This window comes from Triticum aestivum, chromosome 4A, assembly GCF_018294505.1.
Source record: "Triticum aestivum cultivar Chinese Spring chromosome 4A, IWGSC CS RefSeq v2.1, whole genome shotgun sequence".
NCBI classification, from domain to species: Eukaryota; Viridiplantae; Streptophyta; class Magnoliopsida; order Poales; family Poaceae; genus Triticum; species Triticum aestivum.
In genome coordinates, this window is record NC_057803.1 from 730,595,886 (window position 1) to 730,622,381 (window position 26,496).

A 26,496-nucleotide genomic window follows, 5' to 3' on the forward strand; every position below is an offset into this window, starting at 1 on the left:
CCATCATGCATGCACTTGTTTCGAGGCAATCTCTATCTCACATGCAACATGTGGCTACAGAGGCTTTTACCCAACATGGATGGCAGCATAATCTTCGGATCGGTCCATCTCACCTTTGAACATAGGTATAGGTCGGTCTGTAGGACTCTACTATTGCCGATTTGTCGGTTTTTGTTTTCTTCTGGTTGCCAGACTTCTGGTATTCGGCTGCGTACATCCTAGTTACAGGCCGGGTGTTGTTCGTAATGCTTTGTATTCACTTGATGCTTTATTTTGAGTTAATGAAATCTTGAGTTAATAAAATCGTCCCTTATTGAGAAAAAAAATCATAATGACGACAATTAGTGCAGAATCATCAGACACAATCGGCGACCAAATCATTGAAAAGCCTGTCAAAGGGATACGGGATCTCATAAACAACATTAGCAATCGATTGATCTAACATGCAACTGTGTCTCACAGCTCAAGGCAACAAGACAAACACCTGTAGTATCTAGACGTGCAACCACATAGTGTGCCTGAGTTAACCGATTAATTAACTCCACCACATGGCAACTATCATTTTCTAACTAGCTAATTGTCAAAGGGGAAGAAAGATGCAGCTTTTACTTAATGATAAAGTCGATAATAGTGATCATCCTTGGAGAGATAAATATATACTGTTGGTGACTGACCATGTCTGATGAGTCATGACAGTGTCACTTTCTCCTGCTTTTTCAGCCTTCCAGCTCCTCAGCTCCTTTGTTTACAAGAAAACTAGGGTGGGGTTATCATTGGTGATTAAGCTTCTTACACTATGACAACTCACAGCTTAGCTGTAACCACATACTTGTAATCTTCTCTAGAAGAATACATAGAAATGTCCAGTTTCCATTTATTTATAATGTAAAAAGGAATAGTTTACTTTACTCCTAATTGACGGACCGATTTTGTATTAAGTGGACTCGAAGAAAAGAAGGCCGAGACAAAGACAGTTTAATTTATTTAGTGCTCATAAGAAGGTCAATCGTGTGATGTAAGCTGAAGCATGCCTGTGTTGAGACTAACTCATCAACCATATCTTTGTGTAACACGTGCTTCAGCAATGTCACCTGAATTTCAAAAGAAAATAAAAGAGAGTGAAAAACAAAATGATGTGGTTGGTGGTTGCTGCATTCAGTAATTTCAGTTGATGTAAGAAAAGTTTGCTAGGCTTATCCTCTTCTGTACTCTACTCCATATGAACTGAAGAAAAGAAATGCATGCTGCCCAAAAGAGCAGGGCAGGGCAGCACATGTGATGGACATGGACGGACAGGTGGGCCATGGTGTAGTTAGGGTGCACTTGCTTCCAGGCAATCTCTATCTCACTCGCTCACATGATAAACGATCTTCTCCTGCTCTCTCTCTCTCTCTCATATCCTCCAAAAGTCAAGCCCAATCTCTTGCATTTGACAACACCCATTGGTTTCATCAACATCAGTAGATTAATCCCTTCTCTTCTCTTCTCTTCTTCCCCACACCACACCACACCACACCATACCACACACGGCTGCGGCTGCTAGCATAAAAAACCGGGGGCGAGGCAGTACCTAGACTAGACTAGAGAGAAGATCTCTAGAGCAGAGCAGAGCAGAGCAGAGTACTACTTTGTGTTGTGAGGAGGAGAAGGGAGAGAATGATGGAGGTGGCGGCGGCGTGGGACCAGTTCAAGGAGGAGGTGGAGATCATGGAGGAGGACAACGGTGGTGCCGCCGCTGCTGCTGCCGGGGAGCTGCTGACCAGGGAGATCAAGAAGAGGCTGCTGGTCCAAGCCCATGAGAATGGGAATGGCCATGGCCATGCCAATGGAGGAGGAGCAGAGGAGCCCGAGGCTGCTCCCGAGGTGGAGGAGGAGGAGGAGGAGGAGGAGGGTCCTGAAGAGGAGCAGCAGCGTCACAAGAGTATCTTCTTGGATGCAGCCAAAGGTAACACCTCTGTTTCTTTCCACTGTTTTGGATGATGAACTTGCTCCTGCTTAATTAAATAGTTTTCCTCTTCCTTATGGAGAGAAGAAGAAGATAAGATGATGAACTTGCTCCTGCTTAGTTAGCTGTTAATGTGCCCCCTTCCTTGATTGATTTCAGAGGCTGCATTAAGAGGCTGCATTATTTCCCTGCAGGAGACAACTCCTGTTGCAGTGATTTCAGGCTCCACCTGCCTCTCATTCCTTAATTTGTCCATTTCTGGAAAAGCAATAATTCTCCAAAAAGTAACCCATATGTGCTCTGCAAAACTAACTTTGTCATCTTGCAAGAGCTCTAGCCAGTGTCTGGATGGTGAAAATGTGAGAAAATTTCATTACTGCTGCTGTCTCTGCTCCCTAATCAGTTTTATTTACCTGGGAGGGATCAACAGGATGCACTGATTGTTGCATCCAGTGTCCTGGAGATCTTATTCAGAAACCAGACGAAAAAGGACACGCGAAACATCGCTCTCATCTCATCTAGGCCTCACTCTGAATCATTGGAAACCTTCTGCTGACCACTCAATTCACTGATATGTAGCCTTCCATGGCAGATGTCGACGGCGACTCGGAGGCTCCCCGGATCCGCAAAGTCTTTCTTAAAATTTATCATTGAGATTAGACACTAACTCTCTCTTAAGATTAGCTTTCTATTGCTTCACCGAAGCGTGGTCGTTTGATAATAATATGGTAAAGCTAGTTTTCTATTGCTTTACTGAAAGGTTAGCTTTCTATTGCTTCACTGAAGGGCTATGGAAGTGCCGGCACTGCGATTGGACGTACCGCCTGAGTAGTCCGTGCGGAAATGGTACCATAGATCATCGAGGCTATCGCCACCGAATCGAACGGAATATCGAATCGTTAGTTGAGAAGAAAGGATCGTTTTATGGTTCACCGAAAAAGGTTAGTGCTGAGACCAAGCAATATGGCGATGAGGAAATTTAGGACAGCACTGATTAATTTGCTTCAGTTTATCTAGCATACCTGCATATCTGGCTTGGTTTCTTGGTGTCATATTTTTTCAAACTTGTTGTTGCGCAAAATAAAATATAAAGTTGCTTCACAATGTTTGAATTAGTACTTAGATATCTCTCCTTTTGTTTTTCAGTTCCTGATATTATTAGTGAGGTAAGTGCCAGATATTTGGTCACGGGAACGATGCGATCTGGTGACGAAAAGGAAGACGCAGGTGAAACTCCGAGTACAAAAGACAAGCAGCTTGAAGCACATGAAAATGGCAGTGTTCAAGAAATCAACCATGGCCCAAGCAACCGCGAGTTAGAAAATGGATCACACTCAAATGGTTCACATCAGGTCCCCAACGGCGCTGAACCTAAGACAGAGTACCTGTTCGAAATCAACAAGACTGAAATTCACCCAACTGAAGTTGACAAGGACGAACCGGTCACCGAGGCTCAACCGAAGGTCGAAGAGTACGACCTCGAGAAGATTTTGGACCAGCAAGAAACTCATGACCTGTTCTGTCCCAACTGCAAGTCGTGCATAACTCGGAGGGTGATCCTCAAGAAGAGGAAAAGGACAGTAAGGCCAGCAACCCCCGATGGACCGTCGAAGAGACCGTACACTGAAGAAGTGCTAGTGCCACTGCCTTCTGCTACTCTATCTCGAAGTGATGAGCAAGAGTCACCCGACGTGTTCAGATGTTTGTCATGCTTCTCCTTCTTCATTCCAGCAGGTATCGATAACATTTAGTTAGAGGCGTTCTTGGTATTCCACTTCAGTTTTGGTTGTATTGCTTGAACATTTCATTTCGATCAAATGGGAGGCATTCTTGGCTTAACTACATAATGTTCTTGTCAGCAGGATGCAGTTTCAACATATTCCGTATATTTGGGAGGAGGGATGTGGACGGACAACCTGATGTTCTGCCTCCTCCTGCATCAGAGGACACGCCTCCTCGCTCTGAAAACTGCACAAGCTGGCTTCTGTCATGTTTCCAGCCAGGAGATAGCCCAAACCAACCTGCTCCTGCTGCAGGTATGTATCTTAAAAAATATATGCATCGTTATTGATTATCTTGCAATAGGTATTCTACTTCATCAGCTGAACAATTCAACATATTGCAGATCCACTGACGGTACCGCAGTCGACAGTCGAATCTTCTTCGGAGAACCAAGCTGCTGAAGGTGTGTAACTTATGTTCTCTCAGACCATTTTATATGCAACTGATGCTCTGTTTCATCAGCTGAGCAGTTTACCACATCGCAGATCCAGCGACGATGCCACTGCAGTCCGAGACGCGGAACTCCAATGATACAACCACAACAACTGAATCTAGCACATCCTATATTCATCATAGTCATGGCACAGTTGTGAAACCAGAGCACTCAATAACCGGATCATCGTCGGAAGATCAGACGACGACAACCACCACAACTAGGACGACGAAAGCAACATCTACGTCATCCTCTACAGCCACATCAAAAGCAGCTAACACATCATCTCGCACACAGTCTGCTACAGGTACGTCGCGTGCAACATTGTTTTGTTTTATGGATTCATAGATGTCTACTTTACCGGCAATAAGCCGCAATACATACATTTGCATATAAACATAAAATATATGCCAAAGAAGAGTTTCTATAGTTTCATGGGTTATATAGCAACATGTACTTCTTTTCTCATGAAAGAACAAACCACGCAATACTTAATGATGCCAAACTTTTCCATATTAATTGTGCCATCACAGTTTATTTAGGACTAGTTTGTCAGTGTAGTGGACTAAAGTAACAAAAAAAATAGAATCGTCGCGTGCAGGGATCTTCCACACAGACACACTGGAAGTGATAACCGGTGAAATGCCTCCCCCGAAGCCTGCCGGTGGTGCTATCATGGATGGAAATCACCACCTACTAGGCCATGAAGGTAGGCCTAATAAAAAGTGGTCAGTTCGCATCAGCTGCTGTTTTTTCAGAGATGCAACCTGATAGTGGTAATTTTATTTGCTCAGATGTTCACAGAGCTGCAACGACTACCTTCGAGAATGGCTTTACAACCCATTCAGTTCACACATCAGGAACGAAGGTCGATGGCCCGAATGTGACGAATATCGCGAGGGGCGACATATCAACTACGCCGATTCCTGAAGCAACAGGTCCACATCATGTAGCGGTATCAGTCCCTGAAGAAGTGAATCTGGTTGCTCCTAGACCACAACAGAGGGATGACTGGGATATACTGAAAGCTATAGTGTATGGAGGCTTAGTGGAGTCAGTCACCAGCCTCTCTGTTGTTTCGGCGGCAGCATCAAGCGGCGCCAAAACATGTCAGTTACTAACTTACTATCCACATATTTACCTGATGAATCTTTGCAAAAACAAAAAAATATATATTTGCATGATGAATGCACTATTTTAACACTGATATTTATATTGTCCCATCTAATGAAATTATGTTTTTCACTTGCCTGCAGTGGACATATTCATCTTGGGCATGGCCAACCTTATCGGAGGGCTCCCTCTCGTTTACCACAATGTAACAAACTTCTCTCCCGACTGAATTTTCACATTGTTTTTAGTTTTTACTGATCATTACAGAAAACTCACCCCACAAACACCGAAAACTAACATATCATTTCTCCGTCGATGACAGATCGCCGATCTGAGAGATGTCCGAGACGTGAGCGACGACAACGAGCGGGTCGGACACTACTGGCTGCAGCTCGGGAGGCGGTCGAAAGCCCGGCTCCACATGGTCCTGGCCCTGCTCTCATACATGGTGTTCGGGCTACTTCAACCGGTTGTCTACGGGCTGTCGTTCCGCGAGAGCAACAACAGGGAGAACAAGATGATGGCCGTCGCCGGCGCTTCCCTCGCGTGCATCGCTCTGCTGGCGCTCGGAAAGGCGCATGTCCAGACAGCACCCAGGGCATACTTCAAGACCCTCGTGTACTACCTGACGATCGCCGTGAGCTCGTCGGGGCTGTCGTACGTCGCCGGCGTGCTCATCACGAGGCTCCTGGAGCACTTTGGTGTCATCGAGCAAGGCGGGTCGGCTGCTCCTGCTCCTCCAGGGCTGTCGTTCGCTCATTCAGTGGGTGCACAAACATCTGCCTGGGCCTCATTCTAAAGTCTGAACTCTGAAGTTCATGGGAACACTGGTGCAAAAAAAGAAGACATGTAGGAGGTGCACACTAGGAGATGTAGCACTAGCTAGATTACCTTGTGCCACATCTTGGGCTTCAGTTAGTACTAAAACATGAGGGCACACATTTTTGTTTGTTCATAAATAGTTTGGATTGCTTACCACATGCGTCACGTGAAGGCACACAGACGGTACAAACTTACAATATAATTAGAACAGATGTCTCGTTGAGCTTCATATTTATTTTCAATAATTTAATATTCCATAATGGAAATGGACCATACGCACAAAAAAAGGAAGAAAAACACACATTAAACTGACATTCGAGCACTTCTATATCATTGCATTGTGTAAGCATACCAAGTAAAGGCTGAGAACTTATTCAAATAGGCAAAACTATAATATATCTTTCTAATGGAGTCATATTTGATATGAAATTCAAGTGAAAATTAAGTCTTTTGAAATAGGCACTCGTCTCGCTTTATAAACAAATCCAACATCCATACAATCAGTTCAAGAGTACCAAAGAAACAAAGATGGCTGGGGCAACAGCACAATCACGCCCACAGAAAGCACAAAAGAAATAAGAAAAAAATGCCACCAAGTGGCAGCTGGCTCTTGGGGGTGGGGTGGGAGGGGGTGTAGAAACATATGTTATGAACATTTACAATTTTTTGGTATTAAAAAGCATTTGAATTTGACTTATCATCTACAGTATGGGAGCACATGATACTTCCTCGCGCACCGAAAATCGGAGTACTTCAGCAGCCCGTTTATTATTGTGAGGCTCAGCTGACCAGTCATCAGCTCTCGCACAAAAAAGGAAAAGCTGCTCTTGCCTCTTCGCTGGTCCAACGTGTTCAGACACACATATAAGATTGGCAACACATTAGCATATAGAAGACCCTAACAGTCCATTTGGTTAACTACATTTTAAATACCAGTTAATCTCTCTCTCATTATATATACTCCAAATCAAACCAAATTCGTTTTCATTCTATTTACTTAATGACATTAATCAGCGTAGAATTAGGCTTCACTATCGGCAACCGAGTCGTTGACAAATCTGACAGAATTTGTCTCTGAACAGCTCAAAGCAACAGGACAAACACCTGCAATATCTAGGACGTGCAACCACGCAATAGCTGAATTTTAACCGATTAATAATTAACTCCACGGCATGGCAACTATTGTTTTCTAGCTAGCAAACAGACAAATGAAAAGGAGTTTTTCTCCAAATTATAAAAATTCTCCTATTTGGAGAGACATATAGATAATAAAATATTGATCATTTACGATGGCCCAGCACATGTCACTCTCTTACTCTTTCAGCTGTCTAGCTCGTCATCTCTTTCGTTTACAAGAAGAAAACCTAGTTGATCATATTATTGGTGATCAATATTCTTAAATGATGACAACTCAGACTTAGCTGTAAAACATGTGATATTTTCTAGAAGAACTTATACCAATGTTCAACTTCCATTTATTTAAAGAAATAATTCTTTTATGAATCGGCAATCGATTTTGTTTCTAAGGAGACTCGTACGTCGAGAGAAAACCGATACCAGAATGTTTTTATTTATTTTTATTTGGTACATATAATCTTTCTGCACCCGTCTTCTGATGTAAACCGAAGCAAGCAGGGGCTTGTTCACATGATAGTCTCCCAACTAATAAATAAATATGCATGGTTGATTTACCATCAAAGCTATGTCATCTCACTGACATCACAAAATAATTATTTCTTTTAAGGACTAATTAACAAACTAATATTAATAGTATATGGTTGGTGGTTGCTGGTTGGCTCGGCATTCGGTTCAGTTCATCTAGTGGTAGTATTATCCTGTCCTGTACCTAAAGCAGGAGCATCAGGGCAGCACATGTGATACACGTACAGGTGGGCCAGGCTGTGTATGTAGGGTGCCCATCATGTACTTGCTTCCAGGCAACAACAATCAATCTAGAATGCAAGAATAATTTGAAAATTCACAAGAGGTCTTGCAATATCATACATGATTGGTTAGAGGGAGCAGCAAGAAATAGATTCAGACCTGTTATGCACAGTTCATGTGCGTTTTAGTTGGACTACAAAGTAGATTTGTATCTTTAAAGTAAATTTATGCCAGCCCCTGAAGATCATAGTCACATGTTTAATTAAGGACCTGAACTGTTCTAGAAAAACAAAGAAAATAAAATGTGTGACACGGTTCGACCCAAAAGAAAAAGCAAAGATAGTCTAGGGTGGTAAATGGCCAATCCTTCGACTAAATCACCACTCATGAGGGGTAAACATCTAGAATTGGCCACATATAAAACCGATTCATACATAAAAGTAGAGAACTTGTAATAAATAAGAACTGTTTTTTTGTCAAAACCACACCATTCTTAAATAGCCAAAGAGGCCAACATAATGTCACTCTCCCCAAAAAGTGCAAGCAGCAACCGAGCTCCACTGAGCTCTTTATTTGTCTTTCAACAAAAATACTTTTCACACTTCAAAAAAATCTGAATAAAAGTATATACATAGACATATGTTTGTAGTATACATGTGTAAAATTTCATTAACATATATGTTAATATGTGATGTATACAAAAAGACAAATACATGGACTAAAATATGCCTTTCCCTTTTTGTTTTTGGACTGATATTTGTCTTTTTGTGTAGCATGCAAATAGTTGAATTAGTTGATGAAATTGTGTACATATTTGAAGAACATGCATATGTATTTATAGAAAAAGATTTGACATTTTCTGAAAATTTAAATATATTTTGATTTTTTTTGCAAAACGGGCTCCATGAAGCCCGCCTCTGCAACGCCTCGTGGCACTCTCCCACCAAAGTATGGGAAGTATGTTTTTTTATCAATACCATGCAACTAGTTGACAAACATATCACGCCCACTGCGGTTATTATATCCAACCTAAATATTGGTAAATGTATTAGTGGTAAAAAAATGACACTGCTCCTGTCCACAGCAACTTACATCAAACACATAGTAGGATGCAGACATGAAACATCGCCTGGGAGTGCCCAAAATATTGTGATTTTCATTATAAAAAATACTAGCATAAACACTACATATATTTGTTATGCCACAAGATGCCATAGTGCTAAATTCAAAATACAATTCTAGACACAGAAAAGGTAAATCTAGCTATAAACAATAGCTAATTCAATGTTGTTTTGCAATTTTGGCCCATTAACAATATGATCGCTAAATATATTTTCCCTCGAGATAAAGATTAAATATGGATTTCCAAATTTTATGATACAATAGATGCATGCGACGTGGTTTCATGAATTTTATCATACCTTTTAGCAATGTTTTAGATAAGTAAAAATACAGAGGTTGATGTACTTCACCAGCCCATATATTGCAGAACTCAGTTGGCCAGTCATCACCTCTTGCCTCTTCGCCAGTCTGACGTGTTCACACACAAACATATAAGATCTTGCTTTGTCTAGCGTGTTTACGGTCCAATCGGTTAACTATATTTTAAATACCAACTAATCTCTCACATTCTAAATAGTATAGTATGTATCAAACCAAATTCGTTTTCATTTTATTAATGACGTTAATTAGTGTAGAAGTAGCATTCATAATCAACAACCAAATCGTTGATAAGTCTGACAGAGAGTTACCAATCAGATAAACAACATTAGTATCTGAATGATCTAACATGCAATTGTGTCTGAACATCCCAAAGCAACAGGACAAACACATGTAGTATATCTACAACGTGCAACCGCATAGTAGCTGAATTTCAACCGATTAATTAATTAACTCCACAGCATGGCAAGCATCGTTTTCTAGCTAGCATACTGGCTAAGGGAAAAGGTTTTTTTTCTTGTAAATTATAACAATTCTTCTATTTGGAGAGATACATAATAAAAATGCTGGCGCTTTACCATGCCTCAGCACATGCTACTTTCTCTTACTCTTTCAGCTGTCCAGCTCCCCATATCTTTTGTTTACAAGAAAACCACGTTGACCATTGGTGACCAGTCTTCTTACACACGATGACAACTCACAGGCTTAGATGTAAACCATGTGATCTTCTCTAGAAGAATTTGTACCAATGTTCAACTTCCATGTATTTAAAGAAAATAATCTTTTTGTATGAATCAGCACTCGATTTTGTTTCAAATGAGACTCTTATGTTGAGAGAAGACCGAGACGAGTCCATATATAGGGTCTTGTTCACACATGATAGTCTTTCAACTCATCAACCATATGTACTCACTTGAGTTACAGTTCATGCCTGGAGACAGTGAGGACCATACAGAGGATGATACAGTGCAGTACTCCAGTTCAGCCCTATTCTACTACATATTTGGAAGAAGCAAAGTGCGGTTGATTTCCAGTCAATCAAGCACGTGCTCCCACTATGTCACCTGAATTTCAAAAGAAGAAAAAGAAAAGCACAAACATGCGATCTCACTGTCAGACTATGTCATCTCACTGACATCATAAAAGAGTGATTTCTTTTAAGGACTAATTGACAAAGTAGTAAATTAATAATGGTTAGTGGTTGCTGGTTGGCTCATCATTCAGTTCAGTTCATCTAATCGTGTTATCATGTCCCGTACTTAAAAGCAGGAGGAGGAGGGCAGCACATGTGATAGACGGACAGGTGGGCCAGGCTGTGTATGTAGGGTGCCCATCACGTACTTGATTCCAGGCAACAACAATCAATCTCTGGCCTCACATGATACACGGTCTTCTCCTCTCTCACCATCCAAAGTCAAGACGCGATTCATTTCTACTTTGACAATAGCCATTTGATTAATATTGGATTGAGCTTTGGCTGTTTGCGTGTTTCATTGGCAAATGTTGTTGGGATTGTGCCCACATTAATTAATTGATTGATTAATTAGGGCATGGCCAACGGGCTGCCCCATGGTGCTGCCCCGCAGGTCCAGCTCGGCTCGGAGTGGGGCAAACCAGGTTTGGATGGTGCTCCGCACAAGAAGTAGTCTCTTGCAGAGGAGGTCAAGCTGATGCCTCCATTGCTCATGCCCTTACCATACTCACCAGTAATATTTGTTAATTAGTTATTACACTTGGTCAGTCAAGCGTGTTCACACATAATTAATATTAAGGTGGGATTGCTTTTTTCTAGACAAATTAAGGTGGGATTGCTGGTAAACACACATAATTAATATGCGCCTGGGTGGGCCGCCTCCTGCCGCAGCTGCCGGGCTGCCTCGTTTCCTATGGTCTTAGGGTCATGGAGGCCCGGTGGATTCTGGTCGTTGCCGGCGGAAGGGCTCCGTTTTTAGGTGTTTTTTTTTTTGAGTTTTGGTAGGTTTTGTGTCCTGCTCGGGAAGATGAGCGGCGGTGACTACACTAAGACGGTATAAGACTCTTTCCACCTAGCCCTCGTCCCAATGGTACTTCTAACAATGTCGGAAGGCGTGTGGAGGTTTGTCTCCAATTTATCTTGGAGTATTCGGTCGATGTTTTACTTCGATGGACCTGCTTGGATCCGATGTTCGTTCGTCTACGTTTATGTGTCTATAGATTGGATCCTTTTGATCTATGCTTCTCTTCATCGGCAGCGGTTGTTGTTATGGACTTATGGTGTGTTGGCCCTCTAGGGATTTAGCACGACGACTTCCTGAATGTCTACGGAAGGGCAATGCCGGTAGCGCACCTTTGGCTCGCTCCAATGCTTGTAGTCATCCCTAGGTTATCTACAAATCTGGATGCATTTTGTTTACTTTTGATGTTCTTTTAGTACTTTAACAGTTGATGAATAAATCAGAAGTTTTTCCCGTTAAATAAAATACGCACCTGGGTGGAATAAATGTGTTATTTACCAGCTAATGTGGCTAACTTAGCACATTTACATGTGGGATAGGGAATATGGAGATTTTAGTTTTTTGAGTCCCTCTTTCACTAACATCTATCTCATAGATTTCTCAAAAAAGACATCTATCTCATGGAGAGGCTACAAAAGTTCTTTTTTATAAGATAATCATTTGATTGATTAATTCTTCAAATGAGCATTTGATGTTCGCTCCATCATATGAGCCAACTCCCATGCACAATTGTCTGAGGGATCTGTGTAGAGGAGAGCGAGATTGGCAAGCAGCTCGACAGCCGGAAAACAAGCCACCTTGTGGGTTCCCTGAGACTAGTGCTCGTGGGGTGTCAAAAAAATGTGTTGGCACCTCTACTCTATTCGCTATGCGATGGCAGCAGTGCATGTTTGTATGAGGAGTTTGATCACAAAGCAAGCGAAAGCCGGGGCACGAGAACAATGTGTCTAGGGAAGGCCATTCGCTCACTAACGGTGTAAGGGCGAGTGGTCGCACGTTACCCGTTCCATGAAGAAATGGCACGGTTTCCAGGATGTCGCCATCCTTTTTCTTCGGCAAACATGTTTTAAAAAAGTACTCCAGAACAATTTCATTTTCATGTAACAAAACATCACGCATTTTACAATGCATCTAGTAATAACAAGATGTTGGTGGTCCTTTCTTTAGCCAGGGGCAAACGAAGAAATAAGAAAAATTTAGTCACCGAAATTGTAAAAGGATTTATTACATTTTGAGCCGGCCGAAGTGCCAACATAATTTAACCATCATTTTGTATGCCATTTTAAATCCACTCCAAAACAATTTAATTTTCGTTTTGATGACGATGTTAATCTAGAATAGAACGTTTGTGATTAGGGCATCTACAACGTTGGACGCTTAGACGGGCGCCCGGATGGATTTCCGATCGATTTCCCAGCCGATGAGTAGTTAGCCCATCAAATCCCAGCTTCAAGTGTGGCATCGGTGCAAAGGTTTGCACCAGACGCTGGGTCTCTTTTCTTCGCTCCGCAAGGCGTCCGTGGTTGTAATTAGCGTTGGAAGTTAGCGCTTAGCGTTGGGAGGGTAGGGCGCTTAGGTCTTTTCTGTTTTCTGGTAATTTTTTTCTTCCTAAGCGCCTCTTGAAGCGTCCTGCATTGAACATGCTCTTAGCGGCCAGACCGTTGACAAGATCATAGAGGATTATCTAACATGCATGCATTTGTATCTTACTGCCGTGGGTGGTGTTGCTCTTGTAGTGCTTGGGATGATGTTGCTGCGCTCAGCGCTTATGTATCTTGTTTTGGGTGTGTGCGTGTGTTGTGGTGACGTGGATTTGTACCGGGATATTGTTGGTCGATGCTTTATATATAAAACGGGGCGAAAGCCTTTTTTTGGTAACATGCATGCATGCATATCTTAGTAATTTGTTTGATTAATTAATCAACTCCATGACATGGCAACCATCCCTTTCGACCAGCTAATGAGTTGACGAGGAAGTCTTTACCCAAATAATAATAATAATAATAATAATAATAATAATTCTCTTCGGTTTGATCACGCATGTCTCATCAAAAGTCACTTTCTCTCACTCTTTCAGCTATCCAGATCTTCCTCCTACCACTAATCTTCCCACTTTCTTTATGAGAAAAACGAGGATCTTCCTACACGACGACAACTCATGGGTTTAGTTGTACCACACATCTCCATGCTAACAGCCAGGTTTAAGAACAATATATAAAAAATGTGCAATGTTTATTTATTCATTATTTTCAAATTCAAATATTTTTATGAATGTGTAGCATATTATTTAAACAGACTCAGCAAGAGAAGACCGAGGCCATTAAGAATACATATTCAGCCATATGCACCTGTTCTTTCAATATTCTGAAGCTGTGGCCAGCACGGGCCAACATTTGTTCAGATGACAATGTCAAAAATTTCTCAATCATATCTTCAGCCCTGTTCAGACTACGAAGGCAGCAGCGAGGAACATACATACACGCACATACACGCGAAGTTTCATCAAAGAAGAAATGGGAAAAGAATATAAATGTGCATTTTTTTAAACATGACTAAGATCTATTATAAAAGTAGATCATCAGAAGTACAAAGTACCCCACACATAATTAAGATTACATCGAGGTCCTTGGACCATCGAACTACCACTATCTTGACGCTCGGAAAGGCGCACGTCCACACCAGGACCTACTTCAAGACCCTCATGTTGCACCAGTCTTCTGATGCAAACTGAAGCAAGCAGGGTCGCCTGTTCACACGATAGTCTTTCAACTCATCGACCACATATGCTCGAGTTTAGGTCATACCGCGAGACAGTGAGGACCATATTGATGCTACACCACAGTACGTCGGTATTACAGTTCAGCTCTATTCGGCTAGTTGCAACAGGCAAAGTACAGTTGATTTCCAGTCAAGCACATGCTCCGACTATGTCACCTGAATTTCAGAAGAAAGCATGATGGAAATAAGCATGCGATCTCACTGTCAGAGCTATGTCATCTCACTGACATCATGAAATAGTTATTTCTTTTAAGTACTCCCTCCGTTTTATAATGTAGTGCTTATAGATTTTCTGAGAAGTCAAACTTTGCAAACTTTGACCAAGTTTGTAGAGAAAAATATTTATATCTACAATAGCAAAAATATATAATGTGAAACTACATCTTATGATGAATCTAGTGATATATGTTTCACACTCTAGATGTAAATATTTTTCTCCACAAACTTGGTCAAAGTTTGTGAGGTTTGACTTTAAAAAAAATCTATAGGCACTATATTATGGAACAGAGGGAGTACTAATTAACAAAATATTAAAATTAATAATGGTGGTGGTTGCCTGTTGCCTCTGCATTCGTTCGGTTCATCTAGTCGTGTTATCTTGTCCTCTACTTAAAAGCAAAGTAGGAGGAGCACATGTGAAAGACGGACAGGTGGGCCAGGCTGTGTATGTAGGGTGCCCATCATGTACTTGCTTTCTGTTAGCCAAAAAAAAGTACTTGCTTCCGGGCAACAACAATCAATCTCTGCCTCACATGGTACACGATCTTCTCCTCTCTCATTATCCATAGTCAACCCGCAATTCATTTCTACTTTGACAACAGCCATTTGATTAATATTGGATTGAGCTTTGGGCTGTTTGCGTGTTTCGTTGGGGAATAAACAGTGGCAAAATGCTTTTGGGGTTGTGCCCACATTAATTAATTGGATGATTAATTATCATGCTCACCAGTAAGACTAGCCACAATGGGAGTAACTTCAGCAGTAACATCGAGTCCAACTCAGCAAATTTGCTTATATGGCAGTGAGTTAATGAGGAGAGAGGTAGTTATAGTAACTTAGCTAGTTACTATAACATCACATGTCCCAATGCAATATAAGTCTATAACCTAATAAATGAAGTTTTGCATGTTACCACACTTATATTACTACTCACTATGAAGGTAGTAACATAGTCTAGGGATATGTGTATGTTACTCACCCTTGTGGCTAGTCTAATATTGGTTAATTAATTATTACACTTGGTCAGTCAAGCGTGTTCACACGGGCACCACACACATCAACACATAATTAATAGTATGAAGGTGGGATTGCTGGTAAACACACATAATTAATATGCGCCTAGGTGGGCCGCCTCCCGGCATGCAATTGCCGGACTGCCTCGTCTCCTGTGGCCTTAGGGTCATGGAGACCCAATGGATCCTGGTTCTTGCTAGCGGGAATGCTCCATTTTTAGGTGTTTCTTTGAGTTTTGATAAGCTTTGTGTCCTTCAACAAGACGAGGTGAAGACGGTTACCTTATGATGGAATAAGATTCTTCTCACTTAGCCCATGTTCCCACCATGCTTCTAGCGTGGTCGGAGTGCGTGTGGAGGTTTGTGTCGGCGGATCTTACGGGATTCAGTCGGTGTTTGCCTTCAGTGGATCTGATCTTCTTTCGTCTATGTTTGTTTGTTTATAGGTTGGATCCTTTCGACCTACGATTCTCTTCATCAGCGGTGATTGTTGTTCTGGTGCGTTGGTCCTCTGGGGCCTTAGCAGAACGACTTCTCAATTTTCTACTACAACAAGGTTTGCCCGACTCCTTTTGATGGAGGGACGATGATGGCACAACACACATTCAACTCTCTTGCTTGTAGTCGTCGTTAGGTGATCTAAGATCCGTACATATTACTTTACTTATGATGTTTCTATACTACCTTAACAATTGATGAATAGTCAGGAGAAATTCCACACACAAAATACGCACCTCTCTGGAATAAATGTGTTACTAATAACTAATGTGGCTAACTTAGCACGTTTACATGTGGGAAAGGGAATATCGAGATTTTTTTTTCCTTTTGAATCCCTCTTTCACTAACCTCTATCGAGATTTTATTATTAACTCTAATTTTGTATGCCATTTTAAATCTACTCCAAAACAATTTTATTGTTGTTTTGATGACGATGTTAATTTAGAGTAGAACATTTGTGATTAGCAGCCAGCCCGTTGATAAAATCTTAGAGGGAGATGCCGGATCTAATAAACAACGGTAACAATAGAATGATCTAACATGCATGCATGCATATTTTTGAATGATTAGTACTCCGACTGTTTCTAAAAGTCTTTATAGAGACTTTACTATGAACTATGTATGAAGTAAAATGAGTAAATCTACACTCTAAAATGCATCTATATAGCGAACCAACCTGTGGTTGGATGGTTAGAGGGACTGTGGTATCCCCAACCCACCAAGGTTCAAATCCTGATGCTCGCATTTAATCCTGGATTATTTCAGGATTTCCGGCGATGCACATTCAGTGGAAGGAGACGTTCCCGTCGGCGACGAGGTGGCTATGATGACTTCGTAAACTTCAAGGGTGAATGTATGCACGTGTATATGAGCGCTTGCGTCTATACTGTGTTCAATAAAAATGCAAACGTTAACTATAATAATAATTCTCTTTGGTTAGATCATGCATGTCTCACCAAAGGTCACTTTCTCCCACTCTTTCAGCTATCCTCCTCCTAATAATAATAACAACAATAATAATAATAATCTTCCCAATTTCTTTATGAGAAAATCGAACATCTTCCTACACGACGACAACCCACGGGTTTAGTTGTACCGCACACCTCCATGCTAACAGCCAGGTTTAAGAACACATATGAAAATAATCAAATGTCGATTATTTAGGTTTTTTTCTTCAAATTCAAATACTAATACGAATGTGTAGCATATTATTTAAACAGAATCGGCAAGAGAAGACCGAGGCCATTAAGAATATATATTCAGCCTTATGTACCTGTTCCTCCAATATTCTGAAGCTGTGGTCAGCATGGGCCTACGTTTGTTCAGATGATAATGTCAAAATTTTATCAACCATATCTTCAGCTCTGTTCAGACTACGAGACAGAGAGGAACATACATACATGGGTAGTTTCAGGAAGGGAAAAATATGTAAAAAGAAAAAAAATGTACACTACAAGTACAAAAAGCACACCCAACATAACTAAAAATTATATCGAGGACTCTAGACCATCAAGTAGCCACTGCCGCCACTAGAATTGACCGCCAAAGCACCGTTGTTGCCGCCACATACCGGAGCGGAGCTGACATGACCTTGTTAGTCATATTCGTCACCTTTGAACCCTTGAATTGATCTGACAAACATGGCACTAAAACTCACCGTCGCGTTCACTCGACGAGGCATCCGAACCTCGACGCCTCGAGGAGCTGACAGGAATCTACGTAGGAGCTCCGTCTAGTCCGTTCCAATGGACAACTTGAGAAGGATGGGAGCCCGAAAAATCGACTCGAAGAAGAAGCACCGGCACCCATCCAAACGCCGCGCCTATGAGAAATAAAATCCTAACCTATTCTAGTCGGAGCCGAGGAACCAAGAGTCCCCTCCAGTCACCAGCCATCGGAGTGGCAAGCAGAGGGAAGGCGAATCCACAGGCTCACCAACGAAGATCGAAGGGTGGGAGGCTCTGCCGCAGTCGCCATGCGAGAGGGAAAAGAAAGGTCATGGTAGATCGGTTCTACAAAAAATGTATGTTATCCTCATTGCCGCCATGAATGACAAGGAACAAAATCGTTTAGTGAGAGACACACTGAACCCAAGTGGTTGATGGTTGTACTTGGTTGCCCTTGCATTCATCAAGACAACTTACTCTAGCATTATCCTGTCTGTCACGATCTTCACCTGAATCACGGAAAATGAGATGGATCCCTTGTGAGTCCTGGCCCGAACGGCCCAGCCCGACGCTGCCCCCGGGCCAGGCCTGGGCCTAGGTTTTGAGTTAGAAGGCCAGGCCGGGCCGGGCCCGTTGTTTTTGCGCTTTACTGAAGAGGCCCGGCCCAAGGCCCGACGGGCTTTTGTAGTGGCGGGCCAGGTTGGGCCTGAAAAGTAGGCCCGATGGCTGGGCCGGGCTCGGGACTGAGTTTTCTACCTCAGGCTTGGTCAGGCTCGGCCCGGCTGTAGGTAGTTCCCAATCAATGCGCTTGGTCTCATCTCATCATCAGCAGTGTACTGTGCATCTCCCTCGATCACATGATAAACCACGGACGGACGATCCTCCCAAAGTCAAAGGCGCTCGCCTCGCACGCAGACATCTCCAACTCTGACAGCAACATTTTCCATCGATTGATCTCTTCAGCGGGACGACAATAATTTAATGGCGAGAAGAGAAGAAGCAGAAGCAGCCACTTCCCCACGCAGTCTGGAGATTGACGCTCTGCCACCGCCAGTATAAAATCTCATCCCCATTCTTGGGGGCGGGGCAGAGTCGCTGAGGCAGGGGAGGAAGAAGGCCAAGAAACAGAGCAGCTTTCTTGGCCCTTGTCTAGCCCAGCCTAGCCTAGCTGCGGGGAAGGAAGGGGCCCATGGAGGTGGTGGCGGAGGCCGGCGCGCAGCAGCCGTGGGACCAGTTCAAGGAGGAGGTGGAGATCATGGAGGAGGAACACCGCGGCGGCGCTGATGCGGTGGAGGAGCTGCTGACCAGGGAGATCCGGAGGAGGCTGGACCACTCCCACGGCCACGGCAACGGCAACGGCAACGACGCCCACCATGCCAATGGCGGAGAAGAAGAAGACCACAGCAGTGGCGGAGAAGAGGAAGAAGAAGACCACGCCAATGGCGGAGAAGAAGAAGAGGGCGATGCCAATGGCGGAGAAGAAGAAGAGGAGGAGGACGAGATCAAGGTGGCTCCCGAGGAGGAGCACAGGAGTATCTTCTTGGATGTAGCCAAAGGTGAGAGCTTCTCCATCTGCTCTGCTCTCATCCCCTTCCTTCCAGGCAGCTCCACTCCTGTGTTCTGGGTGAACTGCTCCCCTGCTTGATTAATTTCTCCTCATGGGAGGAAGAACAAGATAAGGATGAACCAAATTTTTGATTAATTGATTGCTGTTCCCCATTTCCTCTTGCCTAATTTTTAGCCCGTTCCTCTTCCTTGCTGGATTTAGGGTAGGCTGCAGCTAATAGGCTCTGCTTCCAAACTTCTTTCAGATGAGATGATAAACTGAAAAATCATCCTGTTGCATTATAGGCTCTGCTTCCAAGTTCCAACTTCTTTTGTCCATTCTGGCTAGCAAGCAATAGTGTTTTGATGAAAAATATGGGCATATTGTTTCATTCTGTCCCCTCGGTTCTGACTGGGATGCAGTGGCTATATCATTGCCTTCAGTGTTAAAGGAATCAAACAAGAGGAAAAGGACACCAATAGCAGATTGGTATGTACTCTAAGGATCAGAGGAGGGCAGGGCACAGATAATGATACTAGATGGCAACACCCCCTGAAAAATCTTGGTTAGACTTGGCTACAGATCCCTCTCAGTCAAAATTAAATGGGAGCACATTGCTCCTAACCACAACCCTTAGGTGTACCCTTCAGGGGTAGATATGACTATGACTTTAGTCGGCACACAGCTGAGCACTCGGGTCAGGAACTAGATAGCTCAGTTTTCTTTTCTTTTAAAAACCCAGTTTCTCTCCTCGTGGAAGTAAAACTAGCTCTGTATTGGTTTACTGAAGGATTGTAGAAGTATCAGCACGGCGACTGGATATATCGCTTGGGTAGTCCGTGTGGAGATGGTACCGTAGATCGTTTTCATATCGTTTCGCCGCCAAAATAGAATCGAATTCCAGGTTGTTTCTTCAGAAACGATCGTTTTCTGGATTATTCTCTGCAGGAAAGAACACCTGTTGCATTTCAGGCCCTACTTGCACCTTCTCTTCTGTCCATTTCTGGAAAACAATCTGGAATCCTCTTTAAACATAACCCATGTGTGCTGCAATCTTATTTCTGTTCCCTCAGTTTTACCTGGGGATAAGATGCAGTGATTATATTGCCTTCAGGAGATTTTCTTCTTCTTTGGAAACCAGAAGAAAAAGGACATAATACCTGACATGGGAAACACATGCCAACTTGCTATGTAAGGATCACATGGTCATGGTGGGTAGGGCACTGATGGTGATTGGTACCAACATCCCCTGCCTACCCACCCTTGCTTTGATTGGGTCACTTACACATCACTATCATCTAAACTAGCCCTCTCCCACTCAAAACTACCTAGGAAACATTTTGCTGACCACTACAAAAACAATGATAGGTATACCCTCTCAGCGCGGATTATGACAGTGACTCCTTGAGGCAAAAGTTTTTCTTACAAGTTACAAGTCATCATTGAGTTGTGAACTATAAGCCTCTGCTTTCTTCCATTAGACTTGGACACCAGTTCTCTCTTAATTTGTATAGTAAAATTAGCTTTCTATTGCTTCACTGAAGGGCTATGGAAGTGCCGGCACTGCGACTGGACGTACCGCTTGGTTACTCCATGCGAAAATGGTATCCTGAACCATCGGGGCTATCGCCACGAAATCGAATGGAATCCCAAATCGTTAGTTCAGAAAGAACCGTTTTACGGTTCGCTGAACAGAGGTCAGTATCAAGGCCCAACAGTATGGTGATAAGAGGAATTTAGGACAACAGCGATTAGCTTCAGTTTTAGCAAGCAGCGATTAGCTTCAGTCATATTTTTTTCAAAGTTCTTGCTGCACAAAATAAAACAAAAAGTTGCTTCACAGCATTTGTATCAGTACTGATATTGCTTTTATTTTTTTGCAGTCCCTGATATCATTACTGAAGTAACTGCCAGTTATCATGTCACGGGAACGGTGCGATCTAGTGCTGAAAAGGAAGACACAAATGGGACTTTGACTCCGAAAGGCAAAGGGCTTATAGCACACGAGAATGGAAATGCTCAAGAAATTAATCATGGTCCAAGCAATGGCAAGTTAGAGAATGGATCACACTCAAATGGTTTTGATCAGGTCCCCAACGGCGCTAAACCTAAGATAGAATACATGTTTGAAATCAACAAGACTGAAATTTATCCAACTGAAGTTGACAAGGACGGACATGTCACCGAGGCTGAACCAAAGGTCGAAGAGTACGATCTCGAGAGGATTTTGGATCAGCAAGAAACGTATGACCTGTTCTGTCCCAACTGCACCTCGTGCATAACCCGGAGGGTCATCCTGAAGAAGAGGAAAAGGACAGTAAGAACAACACCCACCGATGAACAGTCAAAGAGACCGTATATCGAAGGACAGTTGCCTCCTCTTCCTTTACCTGATAGGGTTGAGGAAGAATCACCCGACGTATTCAGATGTTTGTCATGCTTCTCGTTCTTCATTCCAACAGGTATCTGTAACATTCCTAGTCAGTTTTATTGCTTTAATATTTTGTTGCAATAGGGAGTAGCTTAACTTTTGTTCTTGTCACCAGGATGCAGTTTTAACATATTCCGTATATTTCGGAGGAGGGATGTGGACGGACAACCGGATGTTCTTCCTCCTCCAGCATCAGATGACACGCCTCCCCGGTCTGAAAATTGCACAAGCTGGCTTTTGTCTTGTTTTCAGCCAGGAGATAACCCAAACCAACCTGCTCCTGCTGCAGGTATGTAACTGTATATGTTCTCCTGACAAACTTGTAATAACATATATGTATTGTTATTAATTATCCTGCAGTAGATGTTCTACTTCATTAGCTGAACAGTTCAGCATATTGCAGAACCAGCGATGGTGCCACTGCTGTCCGATACACAGAGCTCCAACAATACAACCACAAGAAATGAATCTAGCACATCATATGTTCATGTTAGTCATGAGACAGTTTTGAAACCAGAGCATGCGGCAGTCGAATCACCTTCAAAGAACCAAGCTCCTGCAGGTGTGTAACTTATGTTCTCCTGATCAATTTACCTGCAATTGATGCTCTATTTTATCAGCTGAACAAGTTACAAAAAAGAAAACATGCATAATTATTAATCGTCTTGCAACACATGTTGTACGTCATCAGCTGAACAATTGAACGTATTGCAGATTCACCAAGGAGTCCACCGTTACCTGATATAGAGACACCCAGTGGTACAACCACAACGACAACTGAAACCAACGAATCATATGGCCAGCATAGTCATGTCACAGATGAGTTGATAGTCAAATCATCTTATCATACAACCACCACTACAGTCACATCAGAAACAGATACCACATCTTCTACAACCAACACAGGAGCATCATCTGAAACATCATACTCTACAGGTACTACCAGGGATCATATTCTTGCAGCATTTTCTTTCATGGATTAACATGTGGCTAGGAGTATATCAGTAAAACAAAAAGGCTGCAATGCATTTATTTGCAACTTAGTTAGGAAGCCCATAAAACAACTGTTTTGTTAGAAATAATGGCGAGGGCACCATATTCGATTGACATCTCTACTTGCAAATTCTGAAGATTTGTTGAAACCGTGTCAGTGGCCCCATGTCAAATGTAGAGACACAAAACATGCCAAAGAAGAGTCCATGTGAACTGCAGCATCACAATTAATATAGGAACCAGTATGTCAATGTGGACTTAGAGTAACAGAAACCAGAAATATTCCGCATGCAGGAATGTTAAGACAGAGACACTGACAGTAATATCGCATGCAGGAACTGGTGAAATGCCTCCCCTGAATCCTGTCGGTGATGCTATCGTTGACGCAACTCAGCACAAGGGTAGGTCTGATTACTTGATCAGTACACAGGAACGACTATTATCTGGAGATGCAGCCTGACAGTAATAATTTTATTTGTTCAGATGTTCACAGGACTGTGACGACGACCATTGAGAATGGCTTTTCCACCCAGCACAACTCAGGAGTCAAGGTCGATGGCCCGAACGTGACAAATATCCCAAGGGACAATATACCAACGTTGCCGAATCCTCAACCAGCAAACCCAGATCATGTTGCGGTATCAGTCTTTGGAGATGTGAATCAGGTTGCTCCTAGACCCCAACAGAGGGATGACTGGGATATACTGAAAGCCATAGTGTATGGAGGCTTAGTGGAGTCAATCACCAGCCTCTCCGTTGTTTCGGCGGCCGCATCAAGCGGCGCCAAAACATGTCAGTTCCTACTTTCTTCTTGCTTCCACATGTTTGCTTCATCAACTGCACTATTTTGACATCTGAATACTCCCTCGTGCTAATGAGATCCTTTTCTTTACTTGCAGTGGACATAATCATCCTGGGCATAGCCAACCTTATTGGAGGACTTCCTCTTATCTTCCACAATGTAAAAAACTTATCTCTCTCTCTGACTGAATTTTCACACCTGTTCTTACTGATCATTACAGAAAATAAACTTGCACTCCGAACTTCAAAATTCAAATGCTAACATATCATTTCTCCGTCGATGACAGGTCGCCGATCTGAGAGACATCCGAGACGTGGACGGGAACGACGAGCAGGTCGGCCACTACTGGCTGCAGCTCGGGAGGCGGTCCAAAGCCCGGCTCCACATGGTCATGGCCCTGCTCTCATACATGGTGTTCGGGCTGCTCCCGCCGGTGCTCTACGGGCTGTCGTTCCGCGAGAGCAACGACCGGGAGAACAAGATGATGGCGGTCGCCGGTGCTTCGCTCGCCTGCATCGCTCTGCTGGCGCTCGGAAAGGCGCGCGTCCACACCAGGACCTACTTCAAGACACTGGTGTACTACCTGGCCATCGCCGTGAGCTCGTCCGGGCTGTCGTATGTCGCCGGCGTGCTGATCACGCGGCTCCTGGTGCACTATGGGATCATCGAGCAAGGCGGTTCGGCTGCTCCTGCTCCTCCAGGGCTTTCGTCGCCGTTCGCTTATGCCGCCGCTGGTGCAGAGTCGTCTGCATGGGCCTCATTCTGAAAAGTCTGAAGTTCCAGGCAGCACTGCTGGTATAAAAAGAGAAGAGATGAGCGAGCTCAAGAGAAAGTGCCTGCAACTGCATGAAGAAACACCTGAAGGCTTCTTTGAGTTGCTGCTACCTGCTAGCTGTTCTGCTGTAGTTTTGTTGTACATTTGAAGCTCTGATGCTTCTCATGGTGATCTTTGTAAGCATGTTTGTGAGCAGGAAGAACAAGTTAAGTGTTACATACTATAAAAAAAAATATGCCATGTTTTTGAAGATTGTACCAACTCACCTGTTCTGGATGAAGCAAAATATGCCATGTTTTTAGGAGGAATTCACTACACTTTTGGATTAACTGTCGATTAACAATAGCGCGGTAATGCAGTACAAAGAAAACAAAAAAAGGAGCTAAATAATGGCAGCATGACTAATTAATTATTGCTGGCAGGGTCGCGGACGACATGTTGGCAACTCAAGCCCTCTTTTCCTTGCGAGTCCTGCCATTGGTCTTTGTTCTCTGGCCACGTACCGGGAGAGCATCCGCGTGCCGGATGCCCCTGTAGCATCTAATCCCTTCCAATCTCTCGACCGCCGCACTCTTAAACCGTCTCTGTAAAGCATGCCAATGAGCACAACTCAGTATTTCCATTTCTTTTGTGTGATCAAACTAAAATGACAGATACACCTAGGATCAGGAAGGTTTAGATGAACCAGACAGGTCCTAGGAAATGAGTTATAATCATCTCATGACAGCATATACAGAACGACGTGCACGGGACAAATCAGATAGGCAAAAGGACCAGGGGAATCACTTACTAGGTCTGTTTCAATCATGTATTTTGCGATCCCCTCACGGAGGGTGAGGATCTCCTCCTTGGAGAGGTCTTTAGTGACCTTCTTCTCCAAATTGAGCTCTGAAAGGATCTGACGGGCGCGTGCCCGGCCAATGCCATGGATGGATTGCAGTGCGTACTCCACCCTCTTGTGGTTAGGTATCACAACACCACCAATACGAATGGAATCCATGAACCCACCATGAACAAAACCTCCGTCCTGTCATAAAAACAGGAATTAAGTTACCTCTTCTCTCTAACACCCGGGGCACAACAGTGGTGCTATGCGCACAATAGAGAAGCAGCAAGCACACCTAAATCCAGTGGAACAGTGCACTAGAACTAGGCCTTTCCCAAGAAAACAGAAATACAAGAACGACGTTCATAGAATTAGAAACACAAATACGCCGTAACTAACATTGTGCGAGAAGATGGTAGTAGGAGGAGATACACTTGGTATTTATCCACCGCCCTTATCCAAATGGCTAGTGGGTCCTGACAGCAACTCTCAAAGAATCTAGCCAGTTCATGAGCTGATTCTGTCCCACCACTGTGATGCTGATCACTGATGAGTAGCATGAGGCAATCTAAGGAGGCCACATCCTAGAACAGGGTCTACAAAGCGCTAGGAAAATCCGAAAAAAAGAAAATAAAACAAACAGACAGACAGGCACCCAATTCAGTTAGGAATAAAGACAAGCACCTGGCGGGCAAGCAGGCAGGCTGACCCGGTGGAGATTCCAGCGGACTGGAGAGGGGAGATCGGAGCTGACGGCGCTCCCCCGGCGAGGCGGCGCGCTAAGCCCCGGGCAAGGGACGACCATGCGCGTGACTGCTGCATGCTCTCGACGTCGAGGGTCGATCGAACGCTGTCTTCCGCCGGCCGCCGGGATGGGGATTTTTTTTTTTAGGAAAACCGGCGGGATGGGGATGGATGAGTGGAGGAGGAGGACGGGCTGAATGAAGTTGTGGGAAGCAGTTGGGCCAGTTGTTGGATGACTCCGCGTGTGTGCTGTGGGCCAGCCCAGCAACAGGTAGACTCTCTCGCTCGCTAACTTCGCTCAAAAAAAAGGGTGATTCAAAAAGACGAATCTAAACAAAAAAATCTAAAAAAGTTGGTCTCTCCCATATCCCCATTCCAGCGATCATTCAGTACCCTCTCTGTATTAGTAAGCGGACCCGGGAATAGAATGGAACACTGGATCAAAGAAAGGGGGTGAGTTTGTACCCACCTTCTCTCATGGAGTAGCGGTCAGAATGACAAATTAGCCTGGTCAGAACATGCTTGCTTGACGACTTTCTCTCTCGCTATCTTGCTTGGATAGTTTAGGGTTTCCTTCCCCATTCACCAATCTATCATTGCCAGGCCAACCTCTAAGTGTGGTTTCATTTCCACAATCTTAAACCGTGCTACAGCGCCGCTAATAGCACACTATGACGTTCTAAGCTGTTCTTGCTAAATTTATTAGTATAGAATGTCTCACTAATAGCATGCTATAGCGCGTTAATCGCATATTTTAAAGGCCACGCTATTTTGTCATAGCATGCTATTTT

At 43.4% G+C, this 26,496-nt stretch overlaps 3 protein-coding genes across 8 annotated transcripts; 2 read left to right on the forward strand and 1 right to left on the reverse strand.

Annotated features, from left to right (window-relative positions):
* The first annotated feature begins 1,401 nt into the window (after positions 1 to 1,401).
* LOC123088409 (membrane protein of ER body-like protein) lies at positions 1,402 to 6,272 on the forward strand. 5 transcript variants are annotated; one of them, XM_044510612.1, is made up of 10 exons: positions 1,767 to 1,945; positions 2,140 to 2,886; positions 3,092 to 3,679; positions 3,805 to 3,981; positions 4,071 to 4,130; positions 4,213 to 4,467; positions 4,747 to 4,869; positions 4,955 to 5,269; positions 5,417 to 5,478; positions 5,596 to 6,272. In XM_044510612.1, the coding sequence occupies exons 3-10, from the start codon at positions 3,142 to 3,144 to the stop codon at positions 6,070 to 6,072; spliced, it is 2,007 nt and encodes a 668-aa protein (XP_044366547.1). In that variant the 5' UTR covers positions 1,767 to 1,945; positions 2,140 to 2,886; positions 3,092 to 3,141; the 3' UTR covers positions 6,073 to 6,272. The 5 variants fall into 5 exon arrangements, with proteins under 5 accessions (XP_044366544.1, XP_044366545.1, XP_044366546.1 ...); XM_044510613.1 differs by having other exon boundaries at positions 1,867 to 1,945; positions 2,732 to 2,886; XM_044510609.1 differs by lacking the exon at positions 2,140 to 2,886 and having other exon boundaries at positions 1,402 to 1,945.
* A 12,211-nt stretch (positions 6,273 to 18,483) lies between these two features.
* On the forward strand, positions 18,484 to 24,392 carry LOC123088410 (membrane protein of ER body-like protein). 2 transcript variants are annotated; one of them, XM_044510614.1, is made up of 10 exons: positions 18,484 to 19,144; positions 20,679 to 20,831; positions 21,018 to 21,596; positions 21,681 to 21,854; positions 21,969 to 22,127; positions 22,280 to 22,501; positions 22,894 to 22,959; positions 23,042 to 23,350; positions 23,458 to 23,519; positions 23,647 to 24,392. In XM_044510614.1, exons 1-10 carry the CDS (start codon positions 18,778 to 18,780, stop codon positions 24,124 to 24,126), a joined length of 2,571 nt encoding a protein of 856 aa, XP_044366549.1. In that variant the 5' UTR covers positions 18,484 to 18,777; the 3' UTR covers positions 24,127 to 24,392. The 2 variants fall into 2 exon arrangements, with proteins under 2 accessions (XP_044366549.1, XP_044366550.1); XM_044510615.1 differs by lacking the exon at positions 20,679 to 20,831 and having other exon boundaries at positions 18,489 to 19,144.
* Positions 24,393 to 24,407: 15 nt separating this feature from the next.
* LOC123088411 (30S ribosomal protein S13, chloroplastic) lies at positions 24,408 to 25,890 on the reverse strand. Its single transcript, XM_044510616.1, has 3 exons — positions 25,646 to 25,890; positions 24,926 to 25,162; positions 24,408 to 24,719 (listed from the first exon to the last, which is right to left on the reverse strand). Exons 1-3 carry the CDS (start codon positions 25,781 to 25,783, stop codon positions 24,582 to 24,584), a joined length of 513 nt encoding a protein of 170 aa, XP_044366551.1. The 5' UTR covers positions 25,784 to 25,890; the 3' UTR covers positions 24,408 to 24,581.
* Between the last annotated feature and the right edge of the window lie 606 nt (positions 25,891 to 26,496).

Coding starts and splice junctions, on each gene's coding strand:
- LOC123088410 (XM_044510614.1), top strand. CDS start 18,778: ATGGAGGTGGTGGCGGAGGCCGGCGCGCAGCAGCCGTGGGACCAGTTC. Junction 20,832..21,017: donor TTACGGTTCGCTGAACAGAG/GTCAGTATCAAG, acceptor ATTTTTTTGCAG/TCCCTGATATCATTACTGAA. Junction 22,128..22,279: donor AAAGAACCAAGCTCCTGCAG/GTGTGTAACTTA, acceptor AACGTATTGCAG/ATTCACCAAGGAGTCCACCG.
- LOC123088409 (XM_044510609.1), top strand. CDS start 1,657: ATGATGGAGGTGGCGGCGGCGTGGGACCAGTTCAAGGAGGAGGTGGAG. Junction 3,680..3,804: donor CTCCTTCTTCATTCCAGCAG/GTATCGATAACA, acceptor TGTTCTTGTCAG/CAGGATGCAGTTTCAACATA. Junction 3,982..4,070: donor CCAACCTGCTCCTGCTGCAG/GTATGTATCTTA, acceptor AACATATTGCAG/ATCCACTGACGGTACCGCAG.
- LOC123088411 (XM_044510616.1), bottom strand. CDS start 25,783: ATGCAGCAGTCACGCGCATGGTCGTCCCTTGCCCGGGGCTTAGCGCGC. Junction 25,163..25,645: donor CCTGCCTGCTTGCCCGCCAG/GTGCTTGTCTTT, acceptor TTTTTATGACAG/GACGGAGGTTTTGTTCATGG. Junction 24,720..24,925: donor ACATGATTGAAACAGACCTA/GTAAGTGATTCC, acceptor CATGCTTTACAG/AGACGGTTTAAGAGTGCGGC.